The sequence below is a fragment of the Bipolaris maydis genome (assembly GCF_028858645.1).
Source record: "Bipolaris maydis strain C4 unplaced genomic scaffold PSV08scaffold_15, whole genome shotgun sequence".
Lineage (NCBI taxonomy): Eukaryota > Fungi > Ascomycota > Dothideomycetes > Pleosporales > Pleosporaceae > Bipolaris > Bipolaris maydis.
In genome coordinates, this window is record NW_027093871.1 from 1,084,366 (window position 1) to 1,096,789 (window position 12,424).

Consider the following 12,424-nt stretch of genomic DNA (forward strand, 5'->3'; position numbering starts at 1 on the left):
AACAGTATGCTCTGCAAATAGGACTGGGGAGAAGTCGGCGATCGGCGTGCCGCCGCTCAGACGCTAGACCCTGTTCGGAATGCTCCAAGTGATGCGGTGCGAACGTTCGGTTCTCGAACTAATTCACTCTTGCAAACAACACTTTGATGTCTGCTTACTACATGGCTCAAACCAGGTGATCATCATTCATTGGGAGCCACACATTACCTCTCTCCAAGACTCGTATCCAACACAACTAGGCTCACACCGCAAAAGACCTAAGCACCCTCAAAAGACTAGTAGCACCCTGTAACTACCCTGTCTCACACGATCCAGACGCAGCGCGACTCTCGTACTCCTCGAAAGCCTCAGGTATCGCCATGGTCCGAAATGGCAGCCCGTCTCCGGCGGACAATTTTCCGCTAGGCCATTCAGCGACATCCCCTCAACCGCAGCCCTCGAAGCGCGACAAACGGCGCAACATGCTCGCTGAGAAGCTTGCGGAAATGATGGCGTCCTTCTCGGACAACAGAGATAGCCACTATCGCGCTCAGTTGGCTGCGCTACAAGCTGACATCAACCTGATTATGAAGGCTGACCCTTATGCGAACCAACCGCTCGAGGATAATGGAGAGGAGGCCTCGGAGCTTATCGCGCAGATTATGGGCAACAACGTGCCGTCTGCGCCCAGTGCTGGCACAGATTATATCGCACAATGCGGAAAATACTACTCGCGCTTTGTCGACGCGGTCAATGATGCGATGGAGGAGCGGGACTACAATCTCACCATGCTCTGGGTGCGTGCCCCCCTGCATTCCGAGATCCTGACACGAGATGCTAATCGTAGGCTTTATACAGAACAAGCACGAGAACACGAAGAACGAAATCGAAAATTCACATTACTACAAAGTCCAAATCGCCGAAGAGGAACACAAGTTGCTGGCCGCCACCATTCGGGAGCGTCTCGTAGCCAGCATACAGCAGCGAACAAACAGACTGAAGCGAGAGAAGGAACAACTTGACTTGTCCGACAGCAATGCGATGCTTCTCCACCCCAATCAATACAGCATTGGAAACCCCGCCAGTCCCGGCGGACCGCAAGCGCCTCGGAAAACAAGAAGGACAGGACACAAGTTCGGGGACGCTGAAGAGCTGGCTGCAGCCAACGAAACCAAGCGCAAGAGAAAGTTGTTTGAGGATCAGGACAATGATTCTGCTAATGCCTCTGCCCGTGCTATCGAAATGGGGATTGGCTCTCCGTTCCGTGAAGCCAAGGCGCGTACTGTCAATGCACAGTTCGAGTCATCTGCCTACTCTCTTGAACGCTTGTTCACCGAGAAGGAGCTTAACATGGCTATGAATCAAGCTACAACAGCCGCCTCTCACTTCTTTGCAAAGATGAAGAACACAGAAGCTGCAACACAAGAGGCAACAACGAACGGCAACACCAATGGCACCAATGGAGAGCATGCTTCTGAAAATGGCGACCCTATGGACCAAGACCAGGACTCGGATGACATACCAGGCGCCTCTGACATGGTGCGCCAGCACTCGTCGAATCCCCACGCCACACGCGGTGCTACCCGGTCTGCACTCAATCCTACGGCAGCCATAGTCAGTGGACAAATACCACCATTCATCTACAATCCGCCTTTTGTGCTGGATGCAAAGATATTCCAGAAGATCAACGCGTCGGCGCCTCCGCCGCCCTCGCTCTCGGCACATGATGTGGAACAGGATCTGAAGCTGATGCTAAGGGAAGCACGGCCGGATGATGATCTGAATGAGAAGCTGTTGCAGGCTGCATGCAACCCGGTCAAAGCACGGGACTACCAGGTCCAGCCGCCGAACTTCTCTGAGCCAGTCAACGAGATGACGAGCGCACTACGCAGTACCGCACCACACCTGGAAGTAGGAGCAGGACTAGGGGGAGTGCCCATGAGCGCGCAGAGCAGTGCTGCAGGATGGTCCGAAGGTGGTGGAAACACGCCGATAGGACGCAACGGAGAGAGAGAGTCGCTTGCTGTTGGTGGCCATGGTGGCGGTGTCGCGATGAGTCGAACGGCCAGTGGAAGCGGAAGGGGACGCGGTCGAGGACGCGCAGGTGGTTAGGACGCGTCTCGGCGGCAGTCGGCTTCCTATTCTACTTGGACGGTCTCTTGACTTGGACGTCACGGTCTCGTATTATACCCATGTCTGGCGTTTGGGGACGCGATGCATGTGCGGCGTTGGGCTGGGTGCTGGATATATACTACTGTACTACTCACATGTACCGAGGTTTTGCTTTGTAGTTTCTTTGTTATTGCACTTGACTCGGGGATACTATGAGCCAAGAGTACTGTCGCAATCAGGCAGACGCGTCGGTTTCCCTGTTTGGACTTGTGTGGTATTGTGTCTTTGATTTTTTTTTCTTCTCTTGTTACTTTGGCATACAAGGCAGACGCAGTGTCAATACGGACGTCTACCAATCAATCGAGTCATGGCTTTGTATCTGTCCGCGTGTCAAGGCTGTGTGCATGACAACAGGCCATGTCTTCAACGTCGTCAGTCTGCAATCAGCAGCAGCAGTCGCAGCAGGCCACATCATACGAGGGTGTTAATCGTCAATAGTGTGGATGGCGGCAGTGGGGATAAATGTCCCGAGCACATCGAAGGTACGTGAAGGCGCTGGTTGCCATGGCGGGGTTGCTCGCTAAAACAACTGGTTTGAGGTCATGGTGGGGTGAGGGTGCCGTCATAGCAGCCTCCATGCGAGCCTCGTGCCCAGCGGCGAGACAGGCAGGCACGGCATCAACGGCAGGCGCGACACAACAGCCCGCTCAAGGCGGCAGGAGCACAGGGGGCGCCTTCCATGCAGCGCATCTGGCAGAAAAAAAGGCGATTTCGCCCCAGCGAAGCCGTCAGACAGTTGTTTCTAGTGGGTCGCAGAGCTTGCGGGAAGATTCTGGTTGGAGGCTTGGCACGTCGAAGCCGCTGGAATTCTGTAGAAACAAGACGTGCCAAAGCAATACAAAAACTGCTCCGCCGCCGCCTTGGGCTGTCTCTCCAATTCACTACTCAAATCACATTTGACCACTAAAGCCTCACCCACACGAAGTCTCTGACTTGTGAGCACCTTTTGCGATTTTCCTTCTACTCCTTTGATACCCCACTACACATTCGCATACCTTCTACACCATGGCACCTGCGATCGGAATCGATCTTGGAACCACATACTCATGTGTCGGCATCTTCCGAGATGACCGCATTGAGATCATCGCCAACGACCAGGGTAACCGCACAACACCCTCGTTCGTTGCCTTTACCGACACCGAGCGTCTCATTGGCGACTCGGCAAAGAACCAAGTCGCCATGAACCCTACCAACACCGTCTTCGATGCCAAGCGCCTCATTGGTCGCAAGTTCGCCGACCCTGAGGTCCAGGCCGACATGAAGCACTTCCCCTTCAAGGTCGTTGACAAGGGTGGCAAGCCTGTCATCCAAGTCGAGTTCAAGGGCGAGGAGAAGACATTCACACCAGAGGAGATCTCATCCATGGTCCTGACCAAGATGAGGGAGACTGCAGAGTCGTACCTTGGTGGAACTGTTAACAACGCTGTCGTTACTGTCCCAGCCTACTTCAACGACTCACAACGTCAGGCCACTAAGGATGCTGGTCTCATCGCCGGCCTCAACGTCCTCCGTATCATCAACGAGCCTACCGCCGCTGCCATCGCCTACGGTCTTGACAAGAAGACCCAGGGTGAGCGCAACGTCCTCATCTTCGACTTGGGTGGTGGTACTTTTGATGTCTCTCTCTTGACCATTGAGGAGGGTATCTTCGAAGTCAAGTCTACTGCTGGTGACACTCACTTGGGTGGTGAAGACTTCGACAACCGTCTTGTAAACCACTTCACACAAGAATTCAAAAGAAAACATAAGAAAGGTTAGAGGATTTCGATTTTATTCCAGTTTCTCTTGAAAAAAATTTTGGGAATTTTTTTACTAACATTGAAGACAGATCTCACCACCAACGCTCGTGCCCTTCGCCGTCTCCGAACCGCTTGCGAACGTGCCAAGCGCACTCTTTCCTCTTCAGCTCAGACCTCCATTGAGATTGACTCTCTCTATGAAGGTATCGACTTCTACACCTCCATCACCCGTGCTCGCTTCGAGGAGCTGTGCCAGGACCTCTTCCGCTCCACCATGGAGCCTGTCGAGCGTGTCCTCCGCGATGCCAAGATTGACAAGTCCTCCGTCCACGAGATTGTCCTCGTCGGTGGATCCACCCGTATTCCCAAGGTCCAGAAGATGGTCTCTGACTTCTTCAACGGAAAGGAGCCCAACAAGTCCATCAACCCCGATGAGGCTGTCGCCTACGGTGCTGCCGTCCAGGCTGCCATCCTGTCCGGTGACACATCTTCCAAGTCCACCTCCGAGATCCTGCTCCTCGATGTTGCGCCGCTCTCCATTGGTATCGAGACCGCTGGTGGTGTCATGACTCCTCTCATCAAGCGCAACACCACCATCCCCACCAAGAAGTCTGAGGTCTTCTCTACCTTCAGCGACAACCAGCCTGGTGTGCTCATCCAGGTCTACGAGGGTGAACGTGCCCGCACCAAGGACAACAACCTGCTCGGCAAGTTCGAGCTGACCGGAATCCCACCTGCGCCTCGTGGTGTTCCTCAGATCGAGGTCACCTTCGACGTCGACGCCAACGGTATCATCAACGTCTCCGCTCTCGAGAAGGGTACCGGAAAGACCAACAAGATTGTCATCACCAACGACAAGGGCCGTCTCTCCAAGGAGGAGATTGAGCGCATGTTGGCTGAGGCTGAGAAGTACAAGGCCGAGGATGAGGCTGAGGCTGCCCGTATCGCCGCCAAGAACGCTCTCGAGTCCTACGCCTACTCTCTGCGCAACACCCTCAGCGACTCCAAGGTCGACGAGAAGCTCGATGCTGGTGACAAGGAGAAGCTCAAGGCCGAGATTGACAAGACCGTCGCCTGGTTGGACGACAACCAGACCGCCACCAAGGACGAGTACGAGTCTCAGCAGAAGGAGCTTGAGGGTGTCGCCAACCCCATCATGATGAAGTTCTACGGAGCTGGTGGTGAGGGTGGCATGCCTGGCGGTATGCCCGGCGGTGCTCCCGGCGGCGCCCCCGGTGGTGCTGGCGGCGATGACGGCCCAACTGTTGAGGAGGTTGACTAAGTGGATCGCTCCTCAGCAGTCTCTTTGTCTTCTTCAGCATCATCTTCTAGCATAGACATTTTCCATGGGGATTAGTTCACGGAGTTCTAGGCTTATGAGCCCTTTTCATTTGTTTTGCTGACTGCATCGGATGACTAACGATCAATGACTTTGGGAGGAAAAGTTCGGTGGTAGCATGTACTCTAATAAATAGGGTTTAATATCCTGTGTAGAGAGAATTGAAATGACATTTCAAAATACTTGACTCTGTGCATCTTGCTTGGTGTTTGTGATTATGGTGTTGACATTACTTCAGAAGATCATGTGACACGAGAACCATGTGGACTATGGTTGATAGAGGTTATTGGACAGTTCACCATCATTCCAGTGACTTTTTCCAAAGTACAGCAATACGAACACCGCTTTACATTATGGTATATCCCCGCACAGCGGAGTGAAACTGAAATTGAAAGCAAAACTAAACATTCACAAAGAGCAACTGGTAATGGAAAATCACCTCGAGTTTTGGCTGATCAACATCTGTTCCTCAGCTTCCTCTTTCTCTCTCTCTCTCACACACGATCACCCTGTCCACACCGTGTACCATCAGCTTTCCTTGCCACACTATCAAATCCCCTTTCTACGCAAAGTCATCGCACAGCTCAAGCGTAATATCTGCCTCCCCCTTCAAATACGCAGCCGTATAATCCGGCTTGGGCTCCCCATACCAAAGAATCTGCTCCACAGGCTTCCCGTCCGTATTGTGAACGCGCAGCTTCTTCCCCTTGAACGCGAAGCCATTGACGGTACTCAAGCTATAGTAGAGCCCCGTCACGTTGCTCCACGAATACCCCAGGATCAATATGGGCTGCGGGTTATTGGGGCCGGGCTCGGTAGTCGTTACCTGGATGGAGACGCCGGTGCCGCGGTCGGGGCTCCTTTGGGCTTCGGAAAAGGTAGAGCCCGAGGTTATGTTTTGGGGCGGGCCTGCTTGGCCTTGCACCGACGTCACCCACACGGCAAAGTCGCATTTGTTGTGCACTTTGGCTTGCGCGGCCAAGGCGGTGCTGGCGGAGAGGGAGACGGCCATGATGGGGGTTGAGAGATGCATGTTTGGGTAGGAGAAATATGGAAGCAGTTTTTCTTTTTAGAAAAGATGAGGGATCAGACCGGATGATGGGTGTGAAGGTACTACCAAGGTCGATTGAGATGGTATGACTGCTTGGGCTTCATTGGGAGGGGGGGGGGGCATTCTAACCTCGTCTTTATACCCACTGAAAACGCCTCAATTTGGCTTTAGCTATATCCCATTGTTCCTGCATTGAGTGCTTTGTCCAAAGGCAAGAGGTTCAGTAAAACCAGTGCTACATTACTATCCACATGACTGCCCTTGTAACTAGATACCAAACATAGCATTGTCTTCCAATTGGGCGCACGTGTTCAGATGATTTCGTATCCAATCTGAGGTAGTGCCTTTGTTTCGTTGGAAGTAGAGGCCTTTGTCCGACAAGTCCAACGTGGTGCAATAGACAGCATGGCCAAGCTCTTGAGGTACACATGGTGCAACTACCCGTACCGTCCGCGGCAAACTAGCAAATACCTCGCCAGCCAATTGATGGAGCCAGCGCATACAAGATCCTGATCTTGGGTATGCAGAAAACATGATTTACGGGAGCAGGGTGGGAAGAGAGGTGAAGGATTGCGCGTCAATACTGCTGTGGTAATAGGTTGTCACAATCTCGGAGGCGGGTGTTCCTACAGAGTTCCCGTCACTGGCTAGATTGATGTGACTAAGATGGTCTCTTTGTCATGTTATTGACTTGTCTAGCTGAAATGACTGTGGCACGTTGAAGCAGGAGGTTGTCTAACTTCTGTCCATCTCGTCGAGGTAATGTCTTCCGTTGGAGCAATGTCTACTAAGTTAAATTTGATATCACTTCTTTCTTCTCTATGTGAGCCTTGGCTTTACGTGATAGTAGCGGCTTGTGTGATGTTCAGTTTTTGACTTTACATAGGATATGTGGGCAAAGGATTATAATGTACTGACTACACTTAAGCCTTCTACGGACAAGCCTACTCAGCCTGTCCGCTCAGCATATCTACTCGGCATGTCCTATGTCCGCTTAGCATATCTACTTAGTATGTCCGCTCACCTTGTCCGCTCACCATGTCCGCTCAACATGTCCGCTCAGCGTGTCCGCCCAGCGTGTCCGCTCAAAATGTCCGCTCAAAATGTCCGCCCAGCTTGTCTGCTCACCGTGTCCACTCACCATGTCCACTTAGCGGGTCCGCTTACTACGTTCATTAATGTGTCCGCCCAGCGTGTCCGCTCACCATGTCCGCTCAGTGTGTCCGCTCAGCATATCTACTTAGTATGTCCGCCCAGCTTGTCCGCCCAGCGTGTCCGCCTACACGAGGTAGACTAATGGTCCAAAAAAGCCATTGTCTGGAATATATCGCTGCCAGCTGCTTTGCTCCACTGATTACAATGTGCGGCATAGAATTATACTACCTTACTAGTCCCACGTTCATCTGATTGCATGTCACAAGGATGCTATCACTGTCAAGCTTCAAAGTTTCATCAATTGCTGTGTACATTAATAAGCCACCAACTGTGTTCTGGTTATGAATTCAAGGGAGAGGAAAAAATCATTGCGCTATGCTTAGTGTTCGCGCCAATCCGCATCCCCACCAAACTCTGCAAGCACGTGTCGATACCAAAAAGAAACGAAGCATCATCGCAACAACGCTAGCACTTTGCAAACATGGGCAAAAAGATATATTCCGACACCGGGAATCGAACCCGGGCCTTGCCGGCACTAGACAGTGAACTGACTCTGCAATGAGAGCGGCAAATCCTAGCCACTAGACCATATCGGATGTTGTTTGATTGATGAGAGGCTTTGAGACAAATACGTTTATATTCTGCATAACGCTATTGAATGAGCATTGAGAGGTACAATGCAAGTAGCTCACTCGCGAAGCTGACTAGTGGAAACAAATAGCTGAAGCAAAACTTCTGCAAGCACTATTCTTTTATATTCAGGCCTAGATAAAAACTTGACCCGAAGACGCAATCGAATGCACACATGCAACCGCAGAAAAGTCGGTATGTATCAGAAGTAGACATCATTGTTTTTCTAAAACCAGCCAACTCGCTTCCTTGTGCAAATGCATGACCATGGTTATCAACACCGACTGCTTGCATTAAGCATAGGTATCACAGCCTGACGTCCAAGGCAAAAATCGCTCATCCAGACCAAGTCTATAGCAAGAGCCGAGAAGGACTCTTGGATATGCTGCACTTAGTGCGGCCAGGCTAGACGGGCCAGTGTAATCATAGATGACTCCCGGTTTCGCCGCATATGCCCCGCGCAACAAAAAGTTCCCCGCGACTCGTTGATTTTGAACTCGACAGTTGGAATCCGCGCGTCGACACTTCAACAATGGCGCCAAAAAACACGGCATTCGACCTGCAGAAATGCGCGCGACCCAACATTCTCGCGTTGGAGCCGTACCGATGCGCGCGCGAGTAGGTGAAGCTCAATGGCGCTGATTGCGGTACTCGGACTGACCCAAGTACGTAGTGACTACAAAGATGACGGAACCAACATTCTCCTCGACGCGAATGAGAACGCGTACGGCCCGGGACTCTCGTTGACGGGAGAGACCAAGTCCAAAGTCAATGGCGCATCCGACTCATCGTATGCGATTGACATTGATTTACTTGGTCTGAACCGCTACCCAGATCCGTACGCACGCCGCTCTGCATCCTGTGCTGGGTCAACAAGACTAACACATGGCCACGCAGCCACCAAGAAGAACTCAAGCAGCTGCTATGCAATCTCCGAAACACGCACACGCACACACCGAAGAAGATCACGCCGGCGAACCTGTTTGTTGGCGTGGGCTCGGACGAGGCTATCGATGCGCTGATCCGCGCCTTTTGCGTGCCAGGCAAAGAAAAAATCCTCACATGCCCACCCACGTATGGCATGTACAGCGTATCGGCGCAAGTCAACGACGTGTCGCTTGTCAAGGTGCCCCTGCAAACACCCAGCTTCGACCTCGATGTGCCCGCGATCCTCGATGCGCTGGACCAAGACAAGAATATCAAGCTAGCATACTTGTGCTCGCCGGGGAACCCAACAGGCAAGCTGTTGAAAAAGGAAGACGTTCAGCGTGTCCTAGAGCACCAATGGAACGGTGTCGTAGTGCTAGACGAGGCATACATTGACTTTTCGCCCGACGGCACCAGCCTGGCAGAATGGGTATCGGAATGGCCGAACCTTGTGGTCATGCAGACACTCTCCAAAGCCTTTGGCCTCGCTGGTATCCGCTTGGGCGCAGCATTTGCCGACCCGGCAATCGCCCAGATCCTAAACAACATGAAGGCGCCGTACAACATTCCCAATCCCACCAGCCAGCTCGCACGTGCTGCTCTGTCGCCCAAACACTTGGACGTCATGCACAAGAATCGCAATGCCATTGTCGAGCAGCGCGATCGTATGATTCGCGAATTGCCAAAGATTGCGGGCGTTGGTGCTCTGCACGGCGGCACAGAGTCGAATTTCCTGCTCTACCAGATTCTCGATGCGCCTGCGGAGCAGGGCGGCAAGCCGTCAAACGAGACTGCGCTGGCCGTGTACGAGGGGCTGGCAGAGGAGAAGGGGGTGGTGGTTAGGTTTAGAGGCAAGGAGCATGGCTGCTTGGGATGCCTAAGGATAACGGTGGGTACGGAGAAGGAAGTGGATCGGTTTTTGCAAGAGCTTCAGGCTGTTTTGAAAGCGATCCACCAAAGAACGGGTAAACTGGGAGGCAAGGACGAGGAGCGGAGAGAGCAGGAGGCGAGTGATGTAGTGGCATAAGGTTTCGATGAGACGTAGATGAGAAGTGGATATACATAGCAATTCGGATCTTTCCGTGGCAAGGTTGCAGTCGCAACAAATGATCGACATGACCGTTTGTTTGCATGTCTCGGGTAGATAAGCTTTAACTTTGGTTACGTACGTTCCTTCTTTGAACATCATTCCGCTCGCACGTCCACATCCTCATACATCCACGTCTCGCCGCCCCCACCGCATGGAGCATACAAGCACTTTCTGATACCTCCGTCTTCAAATACAGGCACGACATCGCGCTCCGCCACCTTCATGGCCCACATGATGATCCTCGCGCCCAGGTTCTCAGTCCGACCATTGATAAACACAGGCGCTGTGCTATCAGCTGGTTGATTCACAAATGTAAGACCAAGGTCATCTAGGACATCGCTAGGCATGGCGCTAGGATCAGCAGAAGGAAGGTGCACGAAGTCTACAAGGTGTTCGTCAACAAAGGTATATGTTTCTACGTCTTCGATGCCGTCCTCGAGCGTTGGGAGTGCGTGGTAGGCACATAGGCTGCGTACGAGGTTAAAAACAGATGCGTTGTCTGTGTCTGGAGTTGTTAACATTATGGAGATTAGCGCGGTAAGCAGCAAAGCCCATTTTAGACCCTCGTCGTGAGTCTTGTCCAAGCCATGTTTTCGGAGCGCAGCTGTGAACTTTGCTGCTGCTGTGGGCATGTCCTTTTCTAGAGTCGATAGGATATCAGACAGGCTGTGCAAGGACCTGTTTGAAGCCTCTTGGTCCGATGCTCGTAGCCTGGCTACTGCAGCCTGGAGTTCTTGCCGCACCGAGTGAATGATGCGGGCTTGACCGTCACGGTAAATCTTTGCATACTTTTGCTTGGTGTTTTGGGGTTCCTGCTCTATACGGAGAGGCAGGGAGGCGCATCTCTGCTCCAGCGCTTGATGTAAAAGTACCAAGACCTGTAGTGTGATTCTCGCTCCAGGTCGAGCAACGTCGATGCTATTTACATCCACCTCTGCGGTAATAATTGTCTGGATGAAGAAGAAGTGAACAATATACGGGGGCACACCGCGGAAAAAGGGCACATTATTGCCATAACGCCCGAATGGATGACCTCTGGTGCGCAAAAAGTGCTGTTCTTTGTTTGGATCTGTGGCGAGGAAATCTCGAGTCATTTCAAAAGGCACATTTTTGCCATCTAGTAGACCGAGCTGGTGCGCGTATTGCTGCAGCTGCGGCTGAAACGCTAGTTTCAAGGCAAACTGCTCAATTGGGTTGTCCTCGAGACAGAAACCGTATCCAAGGAGCAGCTCATCATTCTGCTTGGGGGCATAGTTGTTGAAAAGCTCCTCTCCCGGTTTGACAGAGTCGGCTTGGAGGCACTTGAGTGCAAAGGAGCGGTGTGGCTCAAAGTCCCACTCAACCTTTGCAGTGACGGAATGATTTAGAATATCGATGACTGGGAAGAGCATGGGTATTGTCTCTCTGCCAGGTAAGATATGGGTGGAGATGAATGCGCGCGAAGTGAAGATGGTAGCGGCCCATTGCAGCGATTCGCTGACTAGTGTTAGCGGGGTGTGTATGGCGTCTGATGTAATGTGCAGACAAAGCAAATCAAATTGGTCATTCAACACGTCGAGAGCATCACGTATTCAATTGCCGAGTGGACAGCATGGGCCTACTGCACGCCTGAGACACCATGTTTTGGCTGCTCCGAGTGGCCTGCGCTAGGAAACTTACAGAGAGATAACGTCAGCCAGATGCAGGTCAAGGTGCTTTATGACTTGCAAGGCGTGCTCCCATTGCTGGCGTAGCTCAGCCTTTCTTTCTTTTGCAGCGGGCGCCAAGGATGTGCCAGCCAGAAAGGCGAAGTCGACATCATCAAACCAGAGAGGAGTGGTCATGTCTCGAGGCCCAGGTAGGCATGCTAGGTAAGCGCTCCAAGGCGAGTCGTTGCCCTTGTCGCGCTGCTCTAGTAACAGGAGATATGCCAAGATATGGTCTGGGATCTTGTCTCGACATTGCTGCAAAGGTGACTGGATGTGTTGCACCTCTTTCTCACCAGAGTCTAGGTTGAGGATGGAGAGGGTAAGGTTGAGCGGACACGAGGCCACGACAGGCGAGGTCAATGGCGTCCGGGCACACAGATGGAAGCCCTGAGCGTGCGTGTAGGCGAGCTGGACATGCGGGCTCAGGTGGCCCCCATGCTGGACGAACCAATTGACGAGGTTCTCAGCTAGTGAGTGAGGAGCAACGTCTTGAGCTGATGTGTGCTCTGTTTGGGAAGCCATGAGCGGCAAGGTTTGGGCTTTTCCGCCTGGTGATTGATTAGATTTTAGATAGCGAGTTGCAGGCGTAACGGTGCAGAGCTTGTGCGACGAGTCGGAGGGTGGTTCGTCCGACGGAGTATTGGAGCGGGCGAT

At 52.5% G+C, this 12,424-nt stretch overlaps 5 protein-coding genes and 1 non-coding gene across 6 annotated transcripts; 3 read left to right on the plus strand and 3 right to left on the minus strand.

Moving 5' to 3' along the window:
• Positions 1-359: 359 nt before the first annotated feature.
• PSV08DRAFT_230793 (Sds3-like-domain-containing protein) lies at positions 360-2,295 on the plus strand (the record flags this gene model as incomplete). The annotated part of the gene is made up of 2 exons (XM_014225685.1): positions 360-776; positions 838-2,295. The coding sequence occupies 2 exons, from the start codon at positions 360-362 to the stop codon at positions 2,089-2,091; spliced, it is 1,671 nt and encodes a 556-aa protein (XP_014081160.1). The 3' UTR covers positions 2,092-2,295.
• A 731-nt stretch (positions 2,296-3,026) lies between these two features.
• Positions 3,027-5,414, plus strand: PSV08DRAFT_230795 (heat shock protein 70 family). Its single transcript, XM_014225686.2, has 2 exons — positions 3,027-3,904; positions 3,980-5,414. Exons 1-2 carry the CDS (start codon positions 3,157-3,159, stop codon positions 5,170-5,172), a joined length of 1,941 nt encoding a protein of 646 aa, XP_014081161.1. The 5' UTR covers positions 3,027-3,156; the 3' UTR covers positions 5,173-5,414.
• A 311-nt stretch (positions 5,415-5,725) lies between these two features.
• On the minus strand, positions 5,726-6,382 carry PSV08DRAFT_405225 (uncharacterized protein). Its single transcript, XM_014225687.1, has one exon. The coding sequence runs from the start codon at positions 6,260-6,262 to the stop codon at positions 5,792-5,794; it is 471 nt and encodes a 156-aa protein (XP_014081162.1). The 5' UTR covers positions 6,263-6,382; the 3' UTR covers positions 5,726-5,791.
• Positions 6,383-7,933: 1,551 nt separating this feature from the next.
• On the minus strand, positions 7,934-8,031 carry PSV08DRAFT_t67. Its single transcript has one exon. It is a non-coding gene; the product is annotated as a tRNA-Glu (tRNA).
• Positions 8,032-8,569: 538 nt separating this feature from the next.
• PSV08DRAFT_333717 (pyridoxal phosphate-dependent transferase) lies at positions 8,570-10,171 on the plus strand. The gene is made up of 3 exons (XM_014225688.1): positions 8,570-8,683; positions 8,739-8,903; positions 8,963-10,171. Exons 1-3 carry the CDS (start codon positions 8,598-8,600, stop codon positions 10,017-10,019), a joined length of 1,308 nt encoding a protein of 435 aa, XP_014081163.1. The 5' UTR covers positions 8,570-8,597; the 3' UTR covers positions 10,020-10,171.
• Positions 10,172-10,177: 6 nt separating this feature from the next.
• On the minus strand, positions 10,178-12,292 carry PSV08DRAFT_230801 (uncharacterized protein; the record flags this gene model as incomplete). The annotated part of the gene is made up of 2 exons (XM_014225689.1): positions 10,178-11,558; positions 11,742-12,292. 2 exons carry the CDS (start codon positions 12,290-12,292, stop codon positions 10,178-10,180), a joined length of 1,932 nt encoding a protein of 643 aa, XP_014081164.1.
• Positions 12,293-12,424: the final 132 nt, after the last annotated feature.

Coding starts and splice junctions, on each gene's coding strand:
- PSV08DRAFT_230795 (XM_014225686.2), top strand. CDS start 3,157: ATGGCACCTGCGATCGGAATCGATCTTGGAACCACATACTCATGTGTC. Junction 3,905..3,979: donor CAAAAGAAAACATAAGAAAG/GTTAGAGGATTT, acceptor CATTGAAGACAG/ATCTCACCACCAACGCTCGT.
- PSV08DRAFT_405225 (XM_014225687.1), bottom strand. CDS start 6,262: ATGCATCTCTCAACCCCCATCATGGCCGTCTCCCTCTCCGCCAGCACC.
- PSV08DRAFT_333717 (XM_014225688.1), top strand. CDS start 8,598: ATGGCGCCAAAAAACACGGCATTCGACCTGCAGAAATGCGCGCGACCC. Junction 8,684..8,738: donor CCGTACCGATGCGCGCGCGA/GTAGGTGAAGCT, acceptor CCAAGTACGTAG/TGACTACAAAGATGACGGAA. Junction 8,904..8,962: donor CTGAACCGCTACCCAGATCC/GTACGCACGCCG, acceptor ATGGCCACGCAG/CCACCAAGAAGAACTCAAGC.